General features: G+C 39.3%; 1 protein-coding gene across 1 annotated transcript in view; it reads left to right on the top strand.

Annotated features, from left to right (window-relative positions):
• Positions 1–2,639: 2,639 nt before the first annotated feature.
• The window catches only part of ENGase (Endo-beta-N-acetylglucosaminidase), a 42,223-nt gene continuing 20,450 nt past the window's right edge, over positions 2,640–24,412 (top strand). Inside the window, exons 1-7 of the mRNA XM_068367321.1 lie at positions 2,640–2,799; positions 4,372–4,584; positions 14,022–14,170; positions 16,936–17,099; positions 20,301–20,440; positions 21,979–22,144; positions 22,722–22,928. Of these exons, the coding sequence (XP_068223422.1) occupies positions 4,382–4,584; positions 14,022–14,170; positions 16,936–17,099; positions 20,301–20,440; positions 21,979–22,144; positions 22,722–22,928 (1,029 nt within the window). The 5' untranslated portion in view covers positions 2,640–2,799; positions 4,372–4,381. The remainder of the gene's footprint in view (positions 2,800–4,371; positions 4,585–14,021; positions 14,171–16,935; positions 17,100–20,300; positions 20,441–21,978; positions 22,145–22,721; positions 22,929–24,412) is intronic.

The following is a 24,412-nucleotide window of genomic DNA, read 5'->3' as shown; positions in this document are numbered from 1 at the left end:
ATAAATTAGCAAAATTCCAATTTCTTCACAAAGAACACTTTTGAATACCTCTTTGTAGACCTACAAGATCACTCTATCTTATTTTTCTTCTTGTTTTTTCGAAGTTTTTATATTTTATATATGAAAGATTTATTCTAATGGTGTTAATGTTCTTAGAATATTATGTTTTAATTGTTCATTACTTTCCTTGTAGTTTATTTCTTTCCTTATTTCCTTTCATCAGTGGGCTATTTTCCCCAGTTGAGCCCTTGGGCTTATAGCATCTTGCTTATCCAATTAGGGTTGTAGCTTGAATAATAATGATAATAGAAAATATTTTGTTTTAATTGTTCATTACTTCTCTCATAGTTTATTTATTTCCTTATTTCCTTTCATCACTGGGCTATTTTTTCATGTTGGAGCCCCTTGTACTTATATCATCCTGCTTTTCCAATTAGGGTTGTAGCTTGAATGATAATAATAATGATAATAATATGAAATATTTTGTTTTAATTGTTCATTACTTCTCTCATAGTTTATTTATTTCCTTATTTCCTTTCATCACTGGGCTATTTTTTCATTTTGGAGCCCCTTGTACTTATAGCAGCCTGCTTTTCCAATTAAGCTTGTATCTTAGCTATTAATAATAATAATAATAATAATAATAATAATAATAATAAAAACTGCAGAAGTATGATTCAACTCCGGCAGGTTAAGTAACTAGAAATTGGAAAGTTGTCTAACCCCTTCCAGACTGTCAGTGAAGATACCACGAAGATGCAGACGCTGTGGGTATCCTGTATCAGTTAAAACACCTTATGATTCATAAAGCTCTCGCATATAAGAAACCGTAATCCATCTTCTTGCATCTATGGCTTTCTAGAAAGCTCCCCGTTCGGGGATACTGCAACAAACGTTTGATTAGAATCTAGGCCAAAATTGTAGCCAGATGGCTAAGGTATTTTTATAGCTATGCAAATTGGTGACCTCCTGTCTTCTCCCTTGAGAATGTAACTTTATTATAGATTATTTTTGAATAATGAGACTCCTTGCTATCGTTCACCGTTCTTAGAGATAGCAGAACTTTCTCTAGCTAGTTGTTCTTAGGTGAAGCGAAGGAACAGATGATTATATGAATTGGGAATCAAATTTGAACTTAGCTTTAGTGAAGAAAGGGCTTGGACAATGATTATATGATTAGTCTCTAGGGCATTGTCCTGCTTGCTATGGCAATATCACTGTCTCTTGTCTATGTCCTTCATGAGCTGCCCTTAAACCTTTAAATGATGCAGGTCTTTTACTGTCTGGTATGCGTGGTTATGTCAACATTTCGGCTTTATGCCAGAAAGTTCTCCTAGTACCCATTTAAGTTGTGGCTAATGTGCTGAAGAGGACTCAAGGCCCGATATGGACCTTGGAACTCTTACAAACCAAGATGACACTTCCCCTGGGTAAAGCCCCTTATATATATATATATATATATATATATATATATATATATATATATATATATATATATATATATATATATATATATATATATATAAGCTGTTTATGATGCAACAAGGTCACATTGAAGCTATCCACTCATTATAATGTTATTTAAACCCTCCAGATTAAAGTACATCAAATCCATATAGTGCCAACACTGCGACTTGAAAATTTAACTCATTCCTCTTACTCCAATAGTGCCGGAAACTTGATCATTTATTGATATGTATATTTTATTCATTGCTATGATATATATATATATATATATATATATATATATATATATATATATATATATATATATATGTGTGTGTGTGTGTGTGTGTGTGTGTGTGTGTGTGTGTGTGTGTGTGTGTGCAATTAATGATAGGAAATCCGGGTCATTAAAGAGGAGATAGATAAGTTAAAGGCAAAAATATGAAAATGCTGATACCAAATTCAAATTACGTAAAGAGGAAAAAGAAACTTTGTTGCATTTCTTATAAGACTGCAAAAACAACTTAATACCACAAGAAGTTATTGCATTCTACTAATGAAACAACATCAAGAAAAGAAAGAAGACATAATTTGAAATAGAAAATAAAGAAAACATTTCTATGAAGTGATACTATTTACAAATTGTGTACATCCGGAAAATAATTATAAAACCTGTTAACTACTAAACTGTCATTGTTCAGTGGCCATTTTCCTCTTGGTAAGGGTAGAAGAGACTCTTTAGCTATGGTAAGCAGCTCTTCTAGGAAAAGGACACTGCAAAATCACACCTTTGTTCTTTAGTCCTGGGTATTGCCATAGTCTCTGTATCATAGCCTTCCACTGTCTTGGGTTAGAGTTTTCATGCTTGAGGGTACACTCGGGCACACTATTTTATTTGTTTCCTTGTTTCCTTTCCTTATAGGGCTATTTTCCATGTTGGAGCCCTTTGGCTTATAGCATCTTTGATTTTCCAACTAAGGTTGTAGCTCAGGTAATAACAACAACAATAATAATAATAATAATAATAATAATAATAATAATAATAATAATAATAATAATAATAATAATAATGATAATAATAACAATAAATTTAAAACAACATTGGATAATAAGAACCTAGCAAAGAAAAATCTTACAGAGTGGCCGTTACAGAGGCTACGCCCTTCTTTAACTACTACTCAATACTACTACAATTTGTTACGTTGTCAGGAAATATAAGAAGATAATATCGCTCATACTCATAAAATAGAGGCAAACTTGTTCTAATACTCTGAAAGGACTTCTCACACTATTCATTTAACTACAAAACTAAAACTGTTTCATACCAAAGTCACCTGATCATATTAAATCAAGGTTAGCAGAGTGTTAAATCAAGTATTTGTCTATCGGTAGATTTATCGTATATAACAGTAATTTAATTTGTTTTTTCAGAATATACGGTAAATAAATTACAGTTTAGGGTTTATTTTTTTTTATTTTGTTCCATATACCCTATTTAATAGAATATTGTTTCCTTTATTTTTTATCCTAAGGTATTTGTTAGATAGTTTACAGAACGGTAAAACTTTACCCTTGCACCGTCCAAAATACACCAACGTATTCTAGTATAGGATTATGAGTAGAAACCCTAGAAAATATACATACTTTAATTTCTAGCCAAATACGTGTACAATATATTTATCCCACACGTTATCTTGTATTTTATCCATTTAAGACCATGAATATTGGGGCAAATCACCCATGAGTTTTCCCACCCCCTATTGTAATGATTATGTGGTTCAAACTAGTTTTCTAGTACAGATATAGAGAGTTGTGCTAGTTTTAATTCTTGGGGTGTACGTATGACAGCGGCCACCTGTACTGTATGTATGATGACGGCCGACTAAAGATACGACAGTGTATGGAGGGGAGCAGGGGACCTTATCCCTCTGTTAGGTATGGACATGGCTTGTAGATTAGAATAGGGGGGAAGTTTACGTTAGTTGGGATACATTTTTAACCCTTTTAGACCCAAAGGACATACTGGTATGTTTCACAAAACTCATCCCTTTACCCCCATGGACGTACCAGTACGTCCTTGCAAAAAAAACTGCTTTTTACATTTCACAAAACTCATCCCTTTACCCTCATGGACATACCGGTACTTCCTTGCAAAAAACTGCTATGTACATTTTTTTTTTTTTGCATATTTTTGATAGTTTTTTGAGAAACTTCAGGCATTTTCCAAGAAAATGAGACCAACCTGACCTCTCTATGATGAAAATTAAGGCTGTTAGAGCAATTTGAAAAAACTGCAAAATGTGCTTGAAAAAAATAACCCCTTGGGGGTTAAGGGTTGGAAAGTTCCAAATAGCCTGGGGGTAAAAGGGTTAATGCACTCGGGAGGAACTGGCCGCTGATACACAAAAGGCTCCAAATTCTTTTTAGAATTTTGAGTTAATTTACAAATACCAAAATATATGGTTCATGTAAGTGGCGTGAAATTAAAGTCGGTAGTCGTCTATCATTCACACCACATTCCTCAAATGGGCTTTTGCTCGGTCGTGGCTTGCTTCGCTCGCAAATAAACGTTATCTCATTACTTCTCTGTTCTGGTAAGCGGTACATGGTTTTGGTGCACGCCATCTGCTAGCGTCAATATTAAAGTATCACAATTATATATAATTTAGATTACATTTCTCAGATGGTTTTTGCTCCGTCGTGGGAGAAGTTTCCAATAATATAATACACTATTTTGGATAGTGTCACTTGTTCAGGATTGCAAAATATAAACATAATTAGTTATTCAAAACTAGATTTGCATAAAAGAGATTAGAAGAGTGGTTAGGTAGACCCGAGAACCATTGATTTTTAATTGAGATTTAAGATTGTCATTTAAGATAAAGGACTTATTCATCTTTATTCTAAGATAAGTTTTTTTTACAGGTCTTTGATTATGGCACCAGTTGAGCTTCAAAATAATAAGGAATTAAAGCCATTGAAAACACTGGAAGAGCTTTATGAATGGAAAGCATCAACTTACCAAATCGATGAAATAGTCAACGGGAGAGCGCTTCGTCCCCGCTACCCACCTTCTTCACCCGAACAACTAAAAACCCTCGTTTGTCATGATATGAAAGGAGGATACTTGGATGATAGGTGAGTATAGACGTTCCTCAACTTACAAGTTTAATAGGTTCCAAAAATCTGTTCGTAAATCAAATTTTCTTAAATTTTGGCTTAGGATAGGTCTAACCTGACTCCTATCATTGCCTACCATTTCTAGTTACAAAAGTCATTTTAACTGACAGGATTCACCGCCGAATTTAGAGCTCGCAACAACAGTACTGTAGGCTACATCTCGTTGGAGGCAAAAATATGAAATCACTGATACAAAACGCAAATTACGTGAAGAGGAAAAATATCACGTTATTGCAAATCTCGTTTTGTTTACTGTATTGAATTATGTAATATTATTTTGAATATAAAACTTACCCGCTGGTTATATAATAGCCAAGTCCCTGGATGCCTCGGCTATTATATAACCAGCGGGTAAGTATATTAAAAAATTTTCAATATTAATCTTACCCGATGATCATGTAGCTGTCAACTCTGTTGCCCGACAGAAATCTACGGTCAGGATACGCCAGCGATCGCTATACAGGTGGGGGTGTACACAACAGCGCCATCTGTGAGTAGGTACTCAAGTACTTCTTGTCAACAAGAACTCAATTTTTCCTCTGTCGTGCCTCCGGCAAGACCTACTAATACGCCGTCCCTAACTGGATTTGTTTTCACAACTTTTTGGTGAAGTACACTATTCCAGTTTTGAGCTTTCGCTATGCAGGGGTTTTATCTTCATTTCAAAACTTGAACTCGTTTTGGATAGATTTTATTATGGTGACGAAGAGAGTATGGACTCTCTTTCACTTTTAAATGGCCGACCCTTCCCTTAGACGGAAGTGTTGGTGTCGAAGAGAGTATAGACTCTCTTTCACTTTTTATGACCCACCCTTCCCTTAGACGGAAGTGTGTTTAGGTTTTTGGTAATTTTGCTTAACAAAGTTATAGATTTATTTTATATCTCTCCGCCATTTATAGGCCTCTTCGATTAACTTTCCATTTATTATAAACTTATAAAAATTAATTTTTATGTTTGTTTATATGCGACCTTTCCTAATAGTAGGCGGTCCTTACTTGGAACCGAAGTTATTTAACATTGAGCCCGTCATATCGTTTTTCCTGTTAAGAATTTATGCTATTTTAATTTTAATGTTTTTGAAAGAATTTCTTTGATAGTCTCGTACTGTTTTCAAAGTTGAACTAACGTTTTGTTTAGTCTCCGCAGTTGTTGACGTTCAGAATGTTCAACTTGCGCTCTATCGTTACGATAGAGAGAGAGTATTTCACGGTTTCACGTTGCAGTAAGAGTAAACCGATTCTAGCGTTTCGTTCATTCTTTCTTAGCTTAAATGGTTTTAATTCTAATAAAGGAACTTTTTATTTGGGAAACCTTTCAGTTTTTTTTTCCTTTAACAAATAATATGTTTTAACGATATATAATTGGGCTCATCTCTCAGGTTCTAAGTCAAGAGAGAGAGAGAGATAGATAGAGACGGAGGGAGAGAGAGGAGGATAAACGTTTCGTTCAAGCGGGTAACGTTGTTCTCGTTTTTTTTTTTTTTGCTCTTCTCCCTAGTCGCTATAGGGGAAGAAGGTAAAACGTTTCTAGAGTTTTATTCTTGTTCCCAGGCTTTATGCGGTGAGAGATTTTAAACGTAGTTTATTTGATCTAGTGTTTAGTCTCTTTTCCAGCCACTGAATTCTTTATCTTTCATTATGTTTTTCTGTTACATTGTAATACAGTGATACCTCGGTACTCGACCATAATCCGTTCGAGATCCGTGTTCGACCTCCGATTTGTTCGAGTACCGAATTTTTTTTCCCCATAAGAAATAATGGTATATATTCTATTCCGTTCCCAAGCACTCGAACAGGCCCAAAATATTAATAAAACGTGTACCTAAACAACAATAATTATCTAAATGTGTATGAAATTGGTCAGAAAATCCTATAAAACAATTTTAAACCATTTACTGTACTAAAATAAAACAATTTTAAACCATTTTCTGTACTGTAGTGAACATACCTTTGAGCAGCGGTTCGATGGCATACAGGGATGGATGTGGAGAGGATGGAAGGGGGAGGTTACTGCTTGGAAGGAGAGTCCCCTTCCATGATGTGGCGGGGTAGTTCTCCTTCAGGAGTTGTTTCTCTCTCCAATGAAAGGGTGGGCAGATCTATTTCAGGGGTTTCTTCTCTTCTTTGTCTCTTCTTTGGAGGAGAAACAGGCTTTGATGTAGCAGCTTTCTTTTCTTTTGTGAAAAACTGGTCTATTGTTAATTGTTTCTTCCTCCTCTGCAGTATTCTTCGAAAATGATGAATACCTGTTCTATTACGAATACCTGTTCTATTACGAAACTTTTCAAACCAACCCCTGCTCGCTTTAAATGTAAATGAATCACTTTCACTGGTACTCGGACTTTTCTTCACTAATTCTTCATAGATATGCAACGCTTTTTCACAAATGAACGCTTCACTAACACTTTCCCCGGCCAACTGTTTTTCTTTAATAAATATTAAAAGCAACTTTTCCATCTCCTCAATCACTTGTGGCCTTTGCTTAGTTACCGCCGTAACTCCCGTTGCAACATTCGCCTTCTTAATCATTTCTTTATGCTTTAAAAACGTAGAAATGGTCGACTTCGCCATTCCGTATTCTACCGCTAAATCGGACACTCGTACACCATTCTCATATTTCGCTATAATTTCCTTCTTCAACTCGATCGTTGTTCGCACTGTTTTCCTCTTCTCCTTCCCCTTAACACTCATTACTTTCTTGGGACTCATTATGAAAGCTAAAAAAGCAATTAAAAGCACTGAAAATCACTAAATCACAACGAATGCTGATCGCGCGTTGTCTGAGTGACGCTCTCGAGAGAACTGATGCTTCCCGAACAAGCGAGAGTGGCCGAGAGATGGCGCGATCATCACAAAGCCCATGCGGTCGTCACGTGTTCGGCTGGTCGAGTACCGAATTTTTGGTCGAGCACCGCAGCAAAAATTTCTCGAAAATTTTGGTCGAACTCCGAATTGTTCGAGTATAGAGTCGTTCGACTACCGAGGTATCACTGTACTGTTTTCGCAATTACTACCTTTTAATGAAGGATAGGATTGCGTGTTTCAGGTACAAACCACTTAAAGTTTCGAGTTCAGTGAAATAAGTGCAAACAAAAAATCAAAAGTGATAAAGTGATATGCGCAAAGTGTTACAGTGTTGCGTTCGAGGGTTCGTTTGTTCGTGCCAGTTGTTCACCTAGTCCGATACCTCTTACAAGCTCCCAAGCCCAGGGGAGAAGTAATGTCGAAGGACTTATGGGTTCCACAGGTCTTGATCGACGAACAAACGTTTCCCTCCGTGGTTTCGGGTGTATCTACACACGTTGCCGACGTGATAACCCCACCCACACAAAGACGAGAGAGCCCATTTATTCCTCGTCTGCGGAAGAGGTTTCTCGCAGAAACCATGGACCAAATCTTGCAGCTTTTAAGTGCAAGTCGGTCCCTTCCGCGCAAGTCCAACGGCCTAGGTGTAGCCACTGGGTCAGTTCGGACTCGCTGCAGTACGACAACTGCACACCTCCCAAGAGAGGCAAGGTGGTACCGCAACAGGCAGTAACTCCGTCTGTTGCCGCACCAGCTGTTTTAGACCCTCAGTCACAACGGACAGTAGCTCCGTTTGTTGTTGTCTTTCATAGACCCTAGTGGTCCATGCTGCAGACTATACAGTCTCAGCTTGCTCCTTCATGCAGGAGTATCGTGCTGGAAGGTTGACAATGCACCTGTTAACCTACAACCCGCCGAGGTTGTGCGCTCTGCAGATACTGCGGCTGCCTGCTCCCACCCTCCACCTGTGAGAGCTCCACCACCGATGCGCAGTCCACCCTGCCAGACGCATGTTCTTGCTGCACCATCTGCTAACATGCGTGAGCTACCGCATCAACAGTGGGAAGGTTCTGTAGAGCTGACGGGTTCCAGCACTATGCGGCATTCTCCGCAGCCCATGCAGCATGCTCTGCATACCTTACAGCATGCTCCGCATACCATGCAGCATGAGCCGCATACCTTACAGCATGCTCCGCATACCATACCGCATGCTCCTCAACTCACCGCAGCCCCTCCCACGCACCAGCACTCTGCTTTTGTTGTTGCCAGCTCCCACACTCCGACTGCGGAGAAGGTTGACGATGCACCCGTGGGCCTACACCTCCCACGGTTGTGCGCCCGGCATGGCTTCCTGCTCTCACACTCTTGTTGTGAGAGCTCCTCCACCCATGCATAGTCAACCCTGCCAGATGTATGATGACTCCCACACACAGAGCACTCCGTTGCCGTGCGTGAGCTACCACAAGCTGCCGTGTTTTGACACGGTGTGTCAGCCTCCGCAACACACTGTGGTTACCGCCACTCGCCAGCAGCAAACTAGTCAGTCAGGAGTTGAGGCTTCCCCACACAACTTTGGTTGTTGCCAACTCACAGACTGTCAAACAGTTACATGACGTTGCCTTCTGGTCTGCTACTTATACACCAGTGCTGTATGTCCTCACGCTCCTGTTGTGGTTGACAGTTCAGTTTTTGACAGTTCACAGACTGTCAAGCAGTTTCATAACGTTGCCGTCTGGTCTGCTGCTTTTGCACCAGTGAAACCCTCACTGAGAGAACCTAGCTTTTCTCGGATATGGTTCCTGTAGATGAGAAAGTGCTGTTCTCCCTCCTTCTGATATTCCCTTGAGGACTCTGTCATTTGGAAAGGAGCCTTAAGCTGCTTAGCCTCCTATGGACTTTTATTTAAGCATAACATGCTTCCAGGGAGGGTAAATGGTTCCGCTTCAGTCGCTAACCCCGTCTGTTGCCACACCTGCTCCCATAGACCTTGGGCTTTGTTGCAAGACATGCAGTCCAAGCTTAGTCCTTGATAGAGGATTTTTTACGGAGAAGACCCTTCTTGCCAACGACCTTCCTACCGGTTGGTTGTACGCCCTGTTGACGCTGAGGTATCCTACTCACGTCCGCCAGTTGAGATGGTTCCTCCACCGGTGCGACCCAGTGAGGGTTGCCAGTCGCACGTTGATGTTATGCTACTCTCGGAGGTGGTTGTGGTCGTTCAGTGTGTCACTGGGAAGACGTTCAACAACCAGCAGAGGTGACTTGTTGTGACACAGTGCGGCAACCTCAGCAACCCGATAAGGGGTTGTCTGTACTACCCAGACAGTCTAGACAGTTTCGGGTTGTCGCTGTACTTCCTCGCTTCCCCATGGTTGACAGTTCACAGACTGTGCAGCAGTACCATGATCTTGTGTCCGGCTCCGTCACGCATCCACCAGTGCGACCGGATTCAGCGAGTCAGACGTTGCCCACTCCGTTGCCGTTTCCTCATCAGTTTCGGATGAGGAACCCTCTGATGAGGACATGGCTGAACAAGAAGATCAATCCCCAGCCCTGCTATCCATCCAGAAGATGCTGAAGAAGGAATACGGCCCTGTCAGGCTGTGGATGAGTCTGGTTAGGACACTGTCATCCGTGGTGCATTTGGTGTCACTTGGAAGACTACACCTCCGTCCTCTTCGGTTTCATCTAGCTCTTCACTGGAAAAGGACAAGACGCTAGAAGCGGTCTCGATCCCGGTTTCCGGAAGATAAGTCTGGTCTAACCTGAGGAAAGGACTTTATCAACCTTTTATAGGGTCTTCCCCTGACTGTTCAGACTCCCAACCACGTTCTCTTCTCAGACGCATCGGACGTAGGCTGGGGTGCGACCTTAGGCGGTAGGGAATGCTCGGGATTATGGAACTCACGTCAAAGGACAATGCATTTTAACTGCAAGAAGCTTCTGGCAGTAAGTCTGACCTGGAAAAGCTTCAGGTCTCTCCTTCAAGACAAAGTAATGGAGGTCAACACGGTCAACTCCCTGCTTTGATGTTCATCTCCTAGCAAGGAGGGACCTACTCTCTGACATGGTGCGAGTTCGCTAGTGACCTCCTCTCCTGTTCAACAGGTCTAGACTTTTCACTAGTAACAAATTTCTTCCAAGGCAACTTGAATGTCTTAGCAGTTTGTCTCAGTAGGAAGGGACAATAATTCCAACATATTGGACCCTCCACAGAGATGTATGCAAGAGACTTTGGGTCACCTGGGGCCAGCCAACCATAGATCTCTTCGCAACCTCGATGTCCAAGAGGCTCTCAATACTTTGCTCACCTATCCCGGACCCAGCAGTGGTTCTTTTAGATGCCTTTCTACTAGATTAGTCTCATCTAGATCTATATGCATTCCCTCCGTTCTAGTTTGTCAACAAGGTACTGCAGAAGTTCTCCTCTCACGTTGGGACAAAGTTGACACGCGAGAGAATAACTTACCGAGGTACTTCGATGGCTAGTAGACGTTCCCAGAACTCTTCCCCTAAGGGTGGACCTGCTACGTCTGCCACGCGTAAAAAGGTACTCCAAGGCCTCCACGCTCTTCGTCTCACTGCCTTCAGAGTATCGAAAGACTCTCGAGAACTAGAGTTTTTTCGAAGGAGGCAACCAGAGCGATTGTTAGAGCAAGGAGAACATCCACCCTTAGAGTCTACCAATCGAAGTGGGGAATCTTCCTAAACTGGTGCAAGTCAGTATCCGTATCCTCGACCAGTACCTCTGTAACTCAAATAGCTGACTTCCTCTTATATCTGAGAAAAGAGCGATCTCTTTCAGCTCCCACTTTCAAGGGTTACAGAAGCATGTTGGCATCAGTCTTCCGTCACAGAGGCTTAGATCTTTTTAACAATAAAGATCTACAGGACCTCCTTAAGCCTTTTGAGACCACGAAGGAGCGTCGTTTGGTTACACCTGGTTGGAATTTAGACGTGGTTCTAAGATTCCTTATGTTAGACAGGTTCGAACCACTTCAATCAGCCTCCCTGAAAGATCTCACCTTTAAGACTCTTTTCCTGATATGCTTTACCAGCTAAAAGAGTCAGTGAGATTCATGCCTTCAGCAAGAACATCGGATTTTCATCCGAAACGGCTACATGTTCTACATCTTGGTTTTCTAGCCAAACACGAGCTGCCTTCTCGGCCTTGACCAATATCGTTCGTTATTCCAAACTTATCGATATGGTTGGAAATGAACTAGAAAGAGTATTATGTCCTGTAGAGCTCTTAAGTTCTATTTTAAAAACCTTTACGAGGCCCGTCTGAAGCTTTATGGTGTTCAGTTAAGAATTCATCTTTGCCTATGTCAGAGAATTCTTTATCCTATTATTTCAGACTGTTAATACGAGAAGCTCATTCCCTTCTGAATGAGGAAGACCAAGCTTGGCTGAAGGTAAGGACACACGAAGTTAGAGCTATCACAACTTCCGTGACCTTTTAATAAAATAGATCTCTGCAAAATATTTTCGACGCAACCTTTTGGAAAAGCTAATCAGTGTTCGCGTCTTTTATCTTAAGAATGTCCAGTCTCTTTGCGAGAACTGCTACACTCTGGGACCATTCGTAGCAACGAGTGCAGTAGTGGTGGGGGCTCCACCACTACAATTCCCTAATTCCAGAACCTTTTTAATCTTTCTCTTGAAATATTTCTGGGTTGTCCGGAAGGCTAAGAAGCCTTCCGCATCCTGGTTGATTTGGCGGGTGGTCAAATTCTTTCTTGAGAAGCCCCTAGATTAGAGGTTGTGATGAGGTCCTTTTATATGGGTTGCAGCCCTTAATACTTCAGCACCTAGGAGTCGCTCAGCATCCTAAGAGGATCGCTAGGCTCAGTAAGGAAGACGTACTTAAAAAGGCAGAGTAATGGTTCAAGTCAACTTCCTTACCAGGTACTTATTTATTTTATGTTTGTTATTTTGAATAACGGCTAAAATAAGATACGGGATACTTAGCTTCTTTGTTAACATGTATGCTGGTCTCCACCCACCACCCTGGGTGTGAATCAGCTACATGATCATCGGGTAAGATTAATATTGAAAAATGTTATTTTCATTAGTAAAATAAATTTTTGAATATACTTACCCGATGATCATGAATTTAAGGACCCGCCCTTCCTCCCCATAGAGAACCAGTGGACCGAGGAGAAAATAGAGTTCTTGTTGACAAGAAGTACTTGAGTACCTACTCACAGATGGCACTGTTGTGTACACCCCCACCTGTATAGCGATCGCTGGCGTATCCCGACCGTAGATTTCTGTCGGGCAACAGAGTTGACAGCTACATGATCATCGGGTAAGTATATTCAAAAATTTATTTTACTAATGAAAATAACATTTTATTTTATTATGAAAATATCATTTTTATTACGGTGTTTCTTTATCTTATTGTTCGGCATCAATGACCTTAGATGTCAGGATACCAGATAACTGCAATCTTTTATCTTATTGAAGTCCTGTATCTCCAAATGTTCGAGTTGAGGTCCTTCTGTATTAAACAAGTCATTTTAATGCTGTTTTGATGTTTTTTTTTTTATATTTGGAAGTAAATTTACATACTTTAAGCATATAAGTATGGGTAGTTTGTAGCGCTACGGCCAAGCGTCCTAATTTGCTTATTATCGCTCCGACTGTTATCTTGTATAGAGTAAAAACGTTTGGAAATGGTCTACGGATCTTAAATATGTGCTTAAACGCACACTTTCATGTTTTTTGCCGAAAACCCTAAATTACTTGAAAATTTGTGGCTCAAGTTCTTACTCCGGCCACGAATCTTCTCGCTCCCGTAGTAGGTAAGGGGGGTGGGGTCCGGGGGGGCGAAGCCCCCCTGGGTAAGGATATGGCTTTTAGCTTAGGTTAGGTGGGTTTTATAAGTTAGCTTCTCCCGCCAAAATCGTTTTTAGAAAGACGGCCACAGTTCAGAATATTCCAGTTTTCTACGAACTCGATTTTAGAATGACGGCCACAGTCCATCCCACTTTATAATATTCCCATTTTCTATGAATGAAAACGGATCTGTCCGTCACCCTATAAAGGCTCCAAAAGTATTAACTATTTATGATGCAAAAAATGTCATATTTAAGCTATTCACTAATTAAATCCATATGGTGCCAACACTGCAACTTGAGAATTTAACTCCTTCCTCTTACTCCAATAGTGCCGGAAACTTGATCACTTATTGATATGTACGTACATATACATATACCAAGGCACTTCCCCAATTTGGGGGGTTAGCCGACATCAACAAATGAAACAAAAACAAAAAGGGGACCTCTACTCTCTACATACCTCCCAGCCTGACAAGGGATAGTAATGTGTATTAAAATTATTATTATTATTATTATCATCATCATCATCATCATTATCTTACTATCTTATTATTAAACTGCCTAAAATTATCATTATTATTATTATTATTATGATTATTATTATTAAAATTATAGTGTGTTGTTTAAGCTGACATAAAATATCCACAGCCTGTATATATGGGTATTTACCATCTGAAAAAAAAAATTCAAGTATTTAGCCTTCATTCTTTACTTTTGATAACTTTTCTTTTATTTTTTCCTCAGGTTTTATAGTGGTTCATGCGATGATAACGCCTATCGATTTTACCATTGGTCGGGTGTGGACATGTTTGTGTATTTTAGCCACAACTTAGTCACCATCCCTCCTCCTTGTTGGGTCACGGCTGCTCATCTTCATGGAGTTAAAGTCTTAGGTATTAGTCCTTCTATTTGTTTGACAATTCTCCTACCATCAGCTGGCAGTATACAGTACAGTATCACATTTAACCCTTTTACCCCAGGCTCTTTGGAAATTTCCAACCCTTAACCCCCAAGGGGTTATTTTTTTCCCAGCACATTTTGCAGTATATTTTTTTTAAATTGCTCTAACAGTCTTAATTTTTGTCATAGAGAGGTCAGGTTGGTCTCATTCTCTTGGAAAATGCCTGAATTTTCTCAAAAAAATTTCAAAAATATGAAAAAAAAAATTTCTATAGCATTTTTTTGCAAGGACGTACCGGTACGTCCATGGGGGTAAAGGGGTGGCTTTTGTGAAACGTACCAGTACGTCCTTTGGGGGTAAAAGGGTTAAACTCATAAGTAGTGTAGATAAAATGTGTGCTGTACTTCTTAACTGGACAGTTTACCATACATATCTGTTTTAGCTAAGCCATCAACTTTGAAGAAAGAGTGTGTAATTAACCCATCAACTTTATTAGGGTATAGAGTGTTTTAAGCTATCAACTTTGTTGGGGGATAGTGTTTAAACCATTAACTTTATTGGGGGATAGAGTATTTAGAAAAGGAATTTATTTTCCATTCAAGTCATCTGTAGGTTTATATCCCTGTAGAAATAATTAATTTTTTTGGAGGGTTAGGCTACTGTGTGGTCCCCAAAGGACATTCCTAGAAAGGCTAAATCAAGGAATCCAATTTAATATGATATACTAAAGAAATATTGCCTTCCTTGCCTTAGAGCCAGTGTATCAGTGTGTTATGCATGATGCATTATCCTTTGATCGTTCAATGGAAAGCTATGTGAGATATGTATGGTATTCTATGAAAAGCTGCAATTGTTTGTAAAAATAAAGTTAATCTCAGCCGTGGAAGACTTGAATGTATGAGTGAAAAGGTATTAAATAAAATGGTTGAGTAGTGCTGTACATGGCTTGGAAATTCATCGTCACGTTTTTTTCTTTTTATGAGAGATGCGTTGAGGGGAAGATGTTTAGAAAGCCCATCAAGTCGAGTGGTGAAGTAAATTCCACCTGTAAAGTTCAACTACTGCAGTCTGATGTCTGTGGACCCATGCAGACGTTTTCAAAGAAGTAAACATTACTTCCCTTCCTTCTTTGGAAAGTTCCAGAGATGGCAACCCAGCAGGAGTGTACGATCAACAAGCAGCATGAACATAACACTGATAGATAACAGATCTTGCACACGATCCTAACGCACATGATCTTCATGAATCTGGCCTTCCATATAGCTGTCGGCTTTCACTCGCTCTGTCGCCTATTAAACGGTCTTGGTATGACCAGTCTCTACGGAATTTGTCCCACATGCACTTTAGTACACCTTGCAGTTGGATCTCTCTTAAGTTTTTCATGGTCTTTTCGTCTATAGAAATTCTAGCATCTGCTTCCTTCCAGCTTTCCCAGTCTGTGCTACTGGTGAATCAGGAACCTTTGATCATTCTCATATCTTGTAGGTGCTACAAGATCTTCCCTTCACGAGCGGTGAGATTTTCTTTGCGGTCATCCCTTCGTGCTTCGTTTACACTGGAACGTTCCGCTTGTGTTCTCTCCCCTCAAGTCAGGGTTTCTGGCGCTTGGTCTCTTTGATTGTATGGTCCCAATTGTGTGATTCACAATCGTGAACGTTCCCATGGGAAACAACAATCGAGAGACCAATCACCAGGAATCCTTGACTAAAGGGGAGAGGAGAGGACATAAATGGAACATTCCTGTGAAGATGAAGCATGAAGGGAAGACCACAAGGAACCATGCAAGCAGAAGGTATACGATTGGAATCAATGCTCGTTCTTCTGGTGACCGTTACTTTTGAGTCCCCAGGAAACTAAAACATTTGGCATCTTTTATCTGTTCCATCCCAGCACTCCCAGCACAGAGGTCTTCCAACATGCCGAAGTCTTCAACCCTCTACATCTTCTGACTGTTGAGACTGTTCCAAGACACGATTTTCCCACACTCAGAGACCAGTCCAGGGAAGGGAATCTTCCCATGCTCCAAAATTTGACCAAAGGAAAGAAAGTCATTATTTGTTCTTGGGTTTTACCTATTCTATTACCTTCAGCCCCCTCTTCTTTTCTTTATCCTTCTTGGTCCCTGGACCATACAAGGAACTGGGGGAAAGTTTCATTAGCTTGTGCCCCCATTGTAAGCCCTAATCACTTCCAAGTGATACCTGTCTTTTCTTGCAAGAAAGATTAGGGTTTATAGCATGAATCTTATTTTCATACAAACCTATCAGTCATATGCATGGCCCTGACCTCTCATCATCTCATTCTCAGTGTGTCGCATCTAGTCGAGTGGTACGAGGATAGTTACCACATGCCGATTGGACAAAAAGCACACTTGGGAATAGTCTTATTTAGTTTGGCTTCTTCTATTTGTCAAACATAAGAATTTGTCTTTGGAAATTACATAGTTTATTTCACAAATAATTAATCTTTACACTGTTTGCTTTTTGGCCCAAAGGATTCAAATAACTTTATATTTCAAAATTTTTCACCTTAGAACATTGATATCACATAAGATTGAAGACTTCTTGAATCTCATTCAGTGTTTTCCTCATCCAACATAAGTAAACTACCTTTCCAAATTTCATCGTTCTAACTTTTTCCTTTTATGCTCTTCTTTTCATTGTCCATTATTGTAATCCCATAACTTTATGTATTTGATGAGTAATGTTTCCGAGTGCATTTAGGATCAGTTTTGAATTGAATATTTTTTGACGTCAGGTACTTTCATCACTGAATGGAAAGATGGAGCTGAAATCTGCCGCGAATTTCTTGCAAAGGACACTTCTGTGAAAAGAGTGGTGTCGCAGCTCGTCGAAATTGCAAGACATCACAAACTTGAAGGCTGGCTGATTAATATTGAAAATGAAATTGACCCTGAAAAGGTACATAGTGTAAATGTTTGTTCCTACAGTACATGATTACAAACTCTCATCCTTTAATAGGAGTATGATTTCAGCGAAGCTGGATACAGCTGATAGAACTTTTAACGAGGTGGCGGTAGTTAGTAATGAGTAGCGGGGAAGCCGCTGAGCACTCACTTTGTCCTCAGTTGCTGGATAGTACAAATGTACTTTTGGCACCCTCAACTGACTGTGTTAATCTTTTTTTTTTTCTATTAGTTGAGTTGACAGATCATCATCGATAAGGAATATTTACAATGAAGAATGGATTTCCATTGGTTTTCTGATAACTGTAGCTGCATGGCAGTTCTCTGCGCAAACCTGCCGCTATCCACATTCCTTTTCCTGTTGGACAGCATTCTAGTTTGCTGTTTATTTCCACGTTTGTTTGACCATATGACAATGATGAGAACCTATTCCGTAGGAGATTCGCAATGCTTAGACATCGATGTGTACCGTCAGAGGAAGAAGATTTTACTGCCACTGAATGTGAAATAGAACCGCACTGTCCTTCATCTTTCCTTCAGTATCTTCGCATTCCTGGAAAAGCACTAAGGATGTATCGTCTGGTTGTGCTGTCTCTTCATGGAGTTCCCATCACCTATTCCCATTGGAGCATCGTCATCGGCCTGAACAATTCTTAAAAGTCCTCCACTTCTGACTCACCTTCACATCATGCTGCTGGTCAAGATAGATGGGCTCTGCCCTTCTTTTCCCCTTTATTGGCGAAAAAACCCAGACCAATTGATAAGAGTTGCGTATGTGTGACTCCTACCGTTTCTTTCTCCATGAGAGAGACAGTGCTGCCCAAGGAGTCCTCTTGACTCCCTTCTGCAAAGAACAAAGAAGACGACAACTCAGTGCAGAGGACTCCCGTGTGCATGTGGCTAAGAGAGCTCTCCTGTGCCTGCAGTCACAAGTTCTCTCTTATGTGTACATCCACAAGCAATCTATTTTGTACTTATCCATGAGCCCTCTCATGGTCGTGCACCCTCACCTATTCACACATGCATGAACATTTTGTGCATGACCTTCTTAGAGAGCACATTCACCTTCTAGTCAGGTCAAACATTTGAAAGTTCTATGTTATCTAGCCTGCTGTAGACATATCTAAAGAATTCACTAAATCATTTCGTGTTGGATCCCCACGGATATGTTCTGGGAGTGTACCTTTCGCTAGATTCCCACAGATACGTTCTTGGAATGCATCACATGCAGGATCCCCACGCGTCGGTTCCCCATGAGCAAGAACCCTATGCACGTTCCAGAACACCATATGTACACAATATTTTTCACAATTTACCACACTCCAAGACCTGACAACGACACGGTATCTTACCACTCGTCTTCTCGTAGAGTCGAAACACGAGACTTTTATGCTATTTTTAGAAGAGAACAAGGAAGAGGTTATCGAAGATGTCCAGGAAGACTGCGCAGTAGGAGTTTGTACTCGTACTCCTGCTTTTTATTTTCCTTGTCAGAAAGATAGTGTGGTTCTAAGAACGTTCTGATCAGGGAAGGGATCCTAGTAGGTTCTCACTTCGGTCGTGAGGTAAAAGGTTACGTACTGGGAGTGTTCCCTTTCTCAAGTATACGTATTGGTAACCAGTACAGGTGTTCACACACCTGTGACATTAGGTCTTTTCTCACGAGAATTGATTCGGTTATTAAAAGTTGTATTTTTCCTAAATATGCAAACCTGAGTCCTATAACTTATACTTCATTCCTCAACCGCACGGAAAGTACTAATCTGAAGGTCAAGGTGAGGCCTCAGTGGCAAGTTGGATAGGCAGGGCTTCCCCGCCACTCGGCAGTAACTACCGCCATCTCGTTAAAAGTTTTAACAGCTGTAGCCAGCTTTTCTTAAAGCATACTCCTATTAAAGGAGTCAGGTTTGTATACAGTAGTTAGGAAAAATACGAATTATCGTACATAGAAAATTTTAATTTTTGGTGAAATCGTTTCATGTAAAACATCACTATTATAGATCCCTCAGTTATAGTTTAGATATCCCCTAATGTAATACTGTAACTATTGTTACTTACATTTTGTACCTAGCTGGTTTTCTATAAGTATATATCATATTTTACGCTTATTGAACTTACTCTCATGCTTGTTTTTGTTGCATAATTCAACTACAGTACAGTACTGTACTGTATTATCATTATTCTGAGCAGTTTATTCTTATGATTTTTGTATACCGTCATTGTATTCTATTCCCGTGACTAGTACCCATTGAGGTAAAGGGTAATTAATTCTAAGAAGTTACAGTAGTTTGTGTTGGGCTCAATATCGTACATAGTTTTTATGCTTAAAAGCATAGCTTTTAACGGAGGCACTTTACAGGATTATGATTAGTATTCAGTAGTCTGTTTACCTGATGTTTAGATGGTTGTGTAACTAAGTGTGTATATCATAATATATTCATACATACATACATACATACATACATACATATACCAAGGCACTTCCCCCAATTTTGGGGGGTAGCCGACATCAACAAATGAAACAAAACAAAAAAGGGGACCTCTACTGTCTACGTTCCTCCCAGCCTAACAAGGGACTCAACCGAGTTCATCTGGTACTGCTAGGGTGCCACAGCCCACCCTCCTACATTATCCACCACAGATGAAGCTTCATAATGCTGAATCCCCTACTGCTGCTACCTCCGCGGTCATCTAAGGCATCGGAGGAAGCAGCAGGGCCAACCGGAACTGCGTCACAATCGCTCGCCATTCATTCCTATTTCTAGCACGCTCTCTTGCCTCTCTCACATCTATCCTCCTATCAGTTTTTCTAAATTGCTATTTGAAATATACATAGAATTAAGCAAAATAGTTGGACAGATACATGTGTTATGACTGTGGTGAACCAAAAAGAAATCTTTAAAGAATTCTTTGCTATTATAGATTTGAAGCTAGTATTCCCATTCATATTCAAGGTTATCTCCCTATTATTTAACTGCTATTTTTTTTAATTAATGCTTAGTTACACTGACAAAATTATAAGGCATTTGTGCTATGATTAGTTTATTTCTTTAAGTTTTAAATGTAGTCAGTCATTTTTTAACCATTAAATGCTATTACAGTACAGTATTGTCAAATTTTTTCCTCCAAATTTGACTCAAAGCATATGGCATTTATACATTGCTAAGCATTTAAGCATATTTCTCTTTCATTATAGGTTGATGCCTTGGTTCTCTTCGTAGAGGAGCTTACAGTTTCAATGAAGAAATTAATTCCAGAATCTGTAGTCTTATGGTACGACAGTGTCACCAAAGAAGGAAAGCTAGATTGGCAAAATGAGTTGAACGACAAGAATAGGTAAGATGAGGATAATTTTATAATGGGTACTTTTGGTCAAGTCTTTCAACCATGTTTTATTATTATTATTATTATTATTATTATTATTATTATTATTAACTAAGCTACAACCCTAGTTGGAAAAGTTAGATGCTTTAAGCCCAAGGGCTCCAGCAGGGAAAATATCCCAGTGAGGAAAGGAAATTAAGAAAATATTTTGGGTGTTGAGTGATTATTTATTGACTTTACATTCAGGTTCTCTTGGTAACGCAACCAATAAGAGGTCTCCCAGTAGTGGTTTAATCATTGGATTCTTCTTTATATTTCTTGCAAAAAGCTTTTACTGGTTTCTGGTAGTTCACATTAGCCTCATTAATAGTGCTCCATAATCATTTACAATTGTACTATGTCCTGCAATCATACAAACATTTTCTAGGCTCAACCTGTTTTGCTCCGTGAAATGCTCCTTAAAGCACCATTTCAAAGGTATAAATACTGCTAAATATACCAGAGAAAAAAGTTGCATGGAATGCTAGGACTATATCCAGCTCGCTCACGCCTAAAGGGTGTCGGTATTAAAACTGGGGCGAGTGATACCACTACCAGATATCCCTTTCCAATTAGACTTCTCCCTCCTCAAAATCCCCCGTTACTACGAGGTGTCGTTCACTACAGCTACTGCCCCCCCTCCCCCCCCCCACCACCACCACCACTACTACTACTACTACTACTACTACTACTACTACTACTACTACTACTACTACTACCTAACCCTCTCCCATCTTTCCTCCCTTTTTTAGCTATTGTGATATAATTTGGATGGTTAAGTCATTTTTAAGTGTAATTACTGGAAAAATACCTAATGGTCTTGAAATTGCAATGCATGGCACAGTACAGTATCAGTAAATTATGCCTTTAACTGTCAATAACTCATTTAGAATTATAGATGTTATTCTTGATTGCAAATTTACTTTTGAGAAGCACATTGTCTGTTGTTTCTTCAATTTTCAAAAGAAAAAAAAATGGCTTATTGAAAAAGTCTTTAAAATTGTTTGTGATCAGTCTATCCTGAGGAAATGTTATAATTCTCTCCTTCTACTTTGTTTCGCGTATTGCTCTCCTGTCTGGACTCCCTCTTATAGATTATATTAGACCCCATATATTTATATGTTAGCTTCTAATGAAAATAAGCACTAGAATAGAGTGGTTTATTGCTTCAGAAAAGCCATACCACAAGCTTAGCAAGGCATAATAGCATTAAGTGTGTTGAGACAAACCTATCAACTTTGTGGTACTAATTTTTTTTTTGGGGGGGAGCACAAAAACTAGGATGAATTTGACAGTGTATTGTAAGCCCAAAAGTAATGACTTCCACATGTCTAGTTTGTTAGTGTTTGAATTATGTACGAGTAGGCTTAAAAATGTATCAACACATACAAATGATCTGAAGACTTCCTTAGTAATATGCTTATCCCTTTAAATGTTACAAAATGCATTTGAAATGAACTTAAAAAATATAATTGAATACTACCTTATTTGAATTTCCTAATCATTGCCAGGCTCTTTTTCGATGCATGCGATGGCATTTTCCTCAACTACACATGGACCGGCGATCATTTGCATCGATCCTATGAGGCGGCTGCCACAAGGAACAGTGATGTCTTCGTTGGATTGGATGTTTTTGGCCGTAACTTCTACGAGGGAGGAAAATTTAACACTCACAAAGTAAGATATCTTGTGTTGTATTTTACATAATAATGCAATAAAGAAACCAGGTTAATTTTTTTAGTAATGTTTGCTATGGAATGTCAACTTACTTTTCCCATGATGGAAAAATGTTGACCCAAAATGTGACTTACACATTTTTTTTCTTTCTATTGATATTTGCTTGACATTGAAACAAATCAATTTAGAAGATACACTATAGTCCATTTCTTTATCGAGGCATATTTGCACCGACTCGCAGGGGTACCCTTTTAGCTCGGAAAAGTTTCCTGATCGCTGATTGGTTAGAATTATCTTGTCCAACCAATCAGCAATCAGGAAACTTTTCCCAGCTAAAAGGGCACCCCTGCGAGTCGGTGTAAATCTGCCTCGATAAAAGAAATGGACTAAAGTATACATTGTATTTAGTTCTTACATCAATTTATCAAATTGAAAAATCAGTCTTAGTGAAACTATAACCTTTGCTTAAATATAGATGAAAGGAATATATTTTTCAATGTCAATTGTATTATTTGGTAACCTTTATATTAAATTTAGAATATATTTAATTTTTCATTACTCTTTATTTTCATTTCAGGCTTTAGAATTAGCAAGAAAAAATAAGTTATCTGCTGCTATATTTGCTCAAGGATGGACACATGAAACTCAGGAAAACTTTGAAGAGGCTGAAGATAAGTTGTGGCAGTCACTGTCTCCTTTTCTCTCTCACCACGGACCCAAATTTCTTCCTTTTCGAACTTCCTTCTGTCAAGGAATAGGAAAAAAGAAATTTATTACCGGCAAGGTAGCGTATTTAAAATTAATAGATAATTTTATTACTTTTCCCATTTATTTCTCATGGTTAACAATACCTTTTCTATTTATAATATTTTTCTCTCAAACTATCTCGATGATTCCATTTTTGATGACTCAAGATTTTGTACCTTTATTAACCCTTTTACCCCCAGGCTATTTGGAACTTTCCAACCCTTTACCCCCAAGGGTTATTTTTTATTGCAATATAATTTATTTAAATTGCTCCAACAGCCTTAATTTTTGTCATAGAGAGGTCAAGTTGGTCTCATTCTCTTGGAAAATACCTGAAGTTTCTGAAAAAAAATTATCAAAAATATGCAAAAAAGAATATAAATAGCAGTTATTTGCAAGGACGTACCGGTACGTCCATGGGGGTAAAGGGATGGGTTTAGTGAAACGTACCAGTACGTCCTTTGGGGGTAAAAGGGTTAAGTAATACTTTGAGGTACGAGTGACTCAAAATACGAGCATGAAAATTCAAGTTAGTATACAAGCATTGTATCAGTCTGTGAGCAACAATCCCCCTCCATAGTACTTGTCCACAACGAGTACTAAGGAAACTAGCACGAAATCCACCAGGCGGTGCTCATTTGCCACACACCATCAAAAACCTTAACTAAGAAGACTGGCAGCGAGCAAGAATAGCAGCAGTCATTCCTAATGAAGTAGCCCATCAACTTCTAATCAATGGGAAGACCAAAAACCAAAACAGAGAGAGGAGATATCTAAGGAAAATGAAGCAAGACATGCAAAGCATCTTGTCACCGAGTGATGATATATTTGAACTGTGTACATACATACATACATATACCAAGGCACTTTCCCCAATTTTGGGGGGTAGCCGACATCAACAAAGAAACAAAAACAAAAAGGGGACCTCTACTCTCTACGTTCCTCCCAGCCTAACAAGGGACTCAACCGAGTTCAGCTGGTACTGCTAGGGTGTCACAGCCCACCCTCCCACATTATCCACCACAGATGAAGCTTCATAATGCTAAATCCCCTGTGTACCATGAACAAATGAATTACAGTCAGTTGTAAAACACACGAAGTCAGGGAAAGCTGCTGGTCTAGATGGAATTACATTTCAGATGAATCTAAATTCTGAAGATGAGGCAAGGACTTGGCTTATTGCACTTTTCAATAAATGTGGATTAGCATACCTAATCCCAAAGATATGGAGAAGACAGAGTTGTGGCTTTCCTCAAACCTGGTAAAGATCCAAGCTCACCTACTATTATTATTATTATTATTTTGGTAGGAGACCCTCCTTCGAACAGGTGGAGTTAAATACTATGGCTGCATCGGCAGAATTCAATTTCTTATCCAATTTCTCAATTCTTCGGACAATTCTTTTTTCAGGATTGCTACATTCAGCTAGCAAGTTGGCGAAGCCTATCAGGGTGAAGGATACAAATCAGGTTAAGGCTGGATGTAATTAATACAAGTACAAGTAATACTCGAAAATTACAA

This window comes from Palaemon carinicauda, chromosome 45 (genome assembly GCF_036898095.1).
Source record: "Palaemon carinicauda isolate YSFRI2023 chromosome 45, ASM3689809v2, whole genome shotgun sequence".
Classification (NCBI taxonomy): Eukaryota; Metazoa; Arthropoda; class Malacostraca; order Decapoda; family Palaemonidae; genus Palaemon; species Palaemon carinicauda.
Note: the sequence above shows the minus strand (reverse complement) of the source record. Positions and strands in the feature narration are given on the sequence as shown.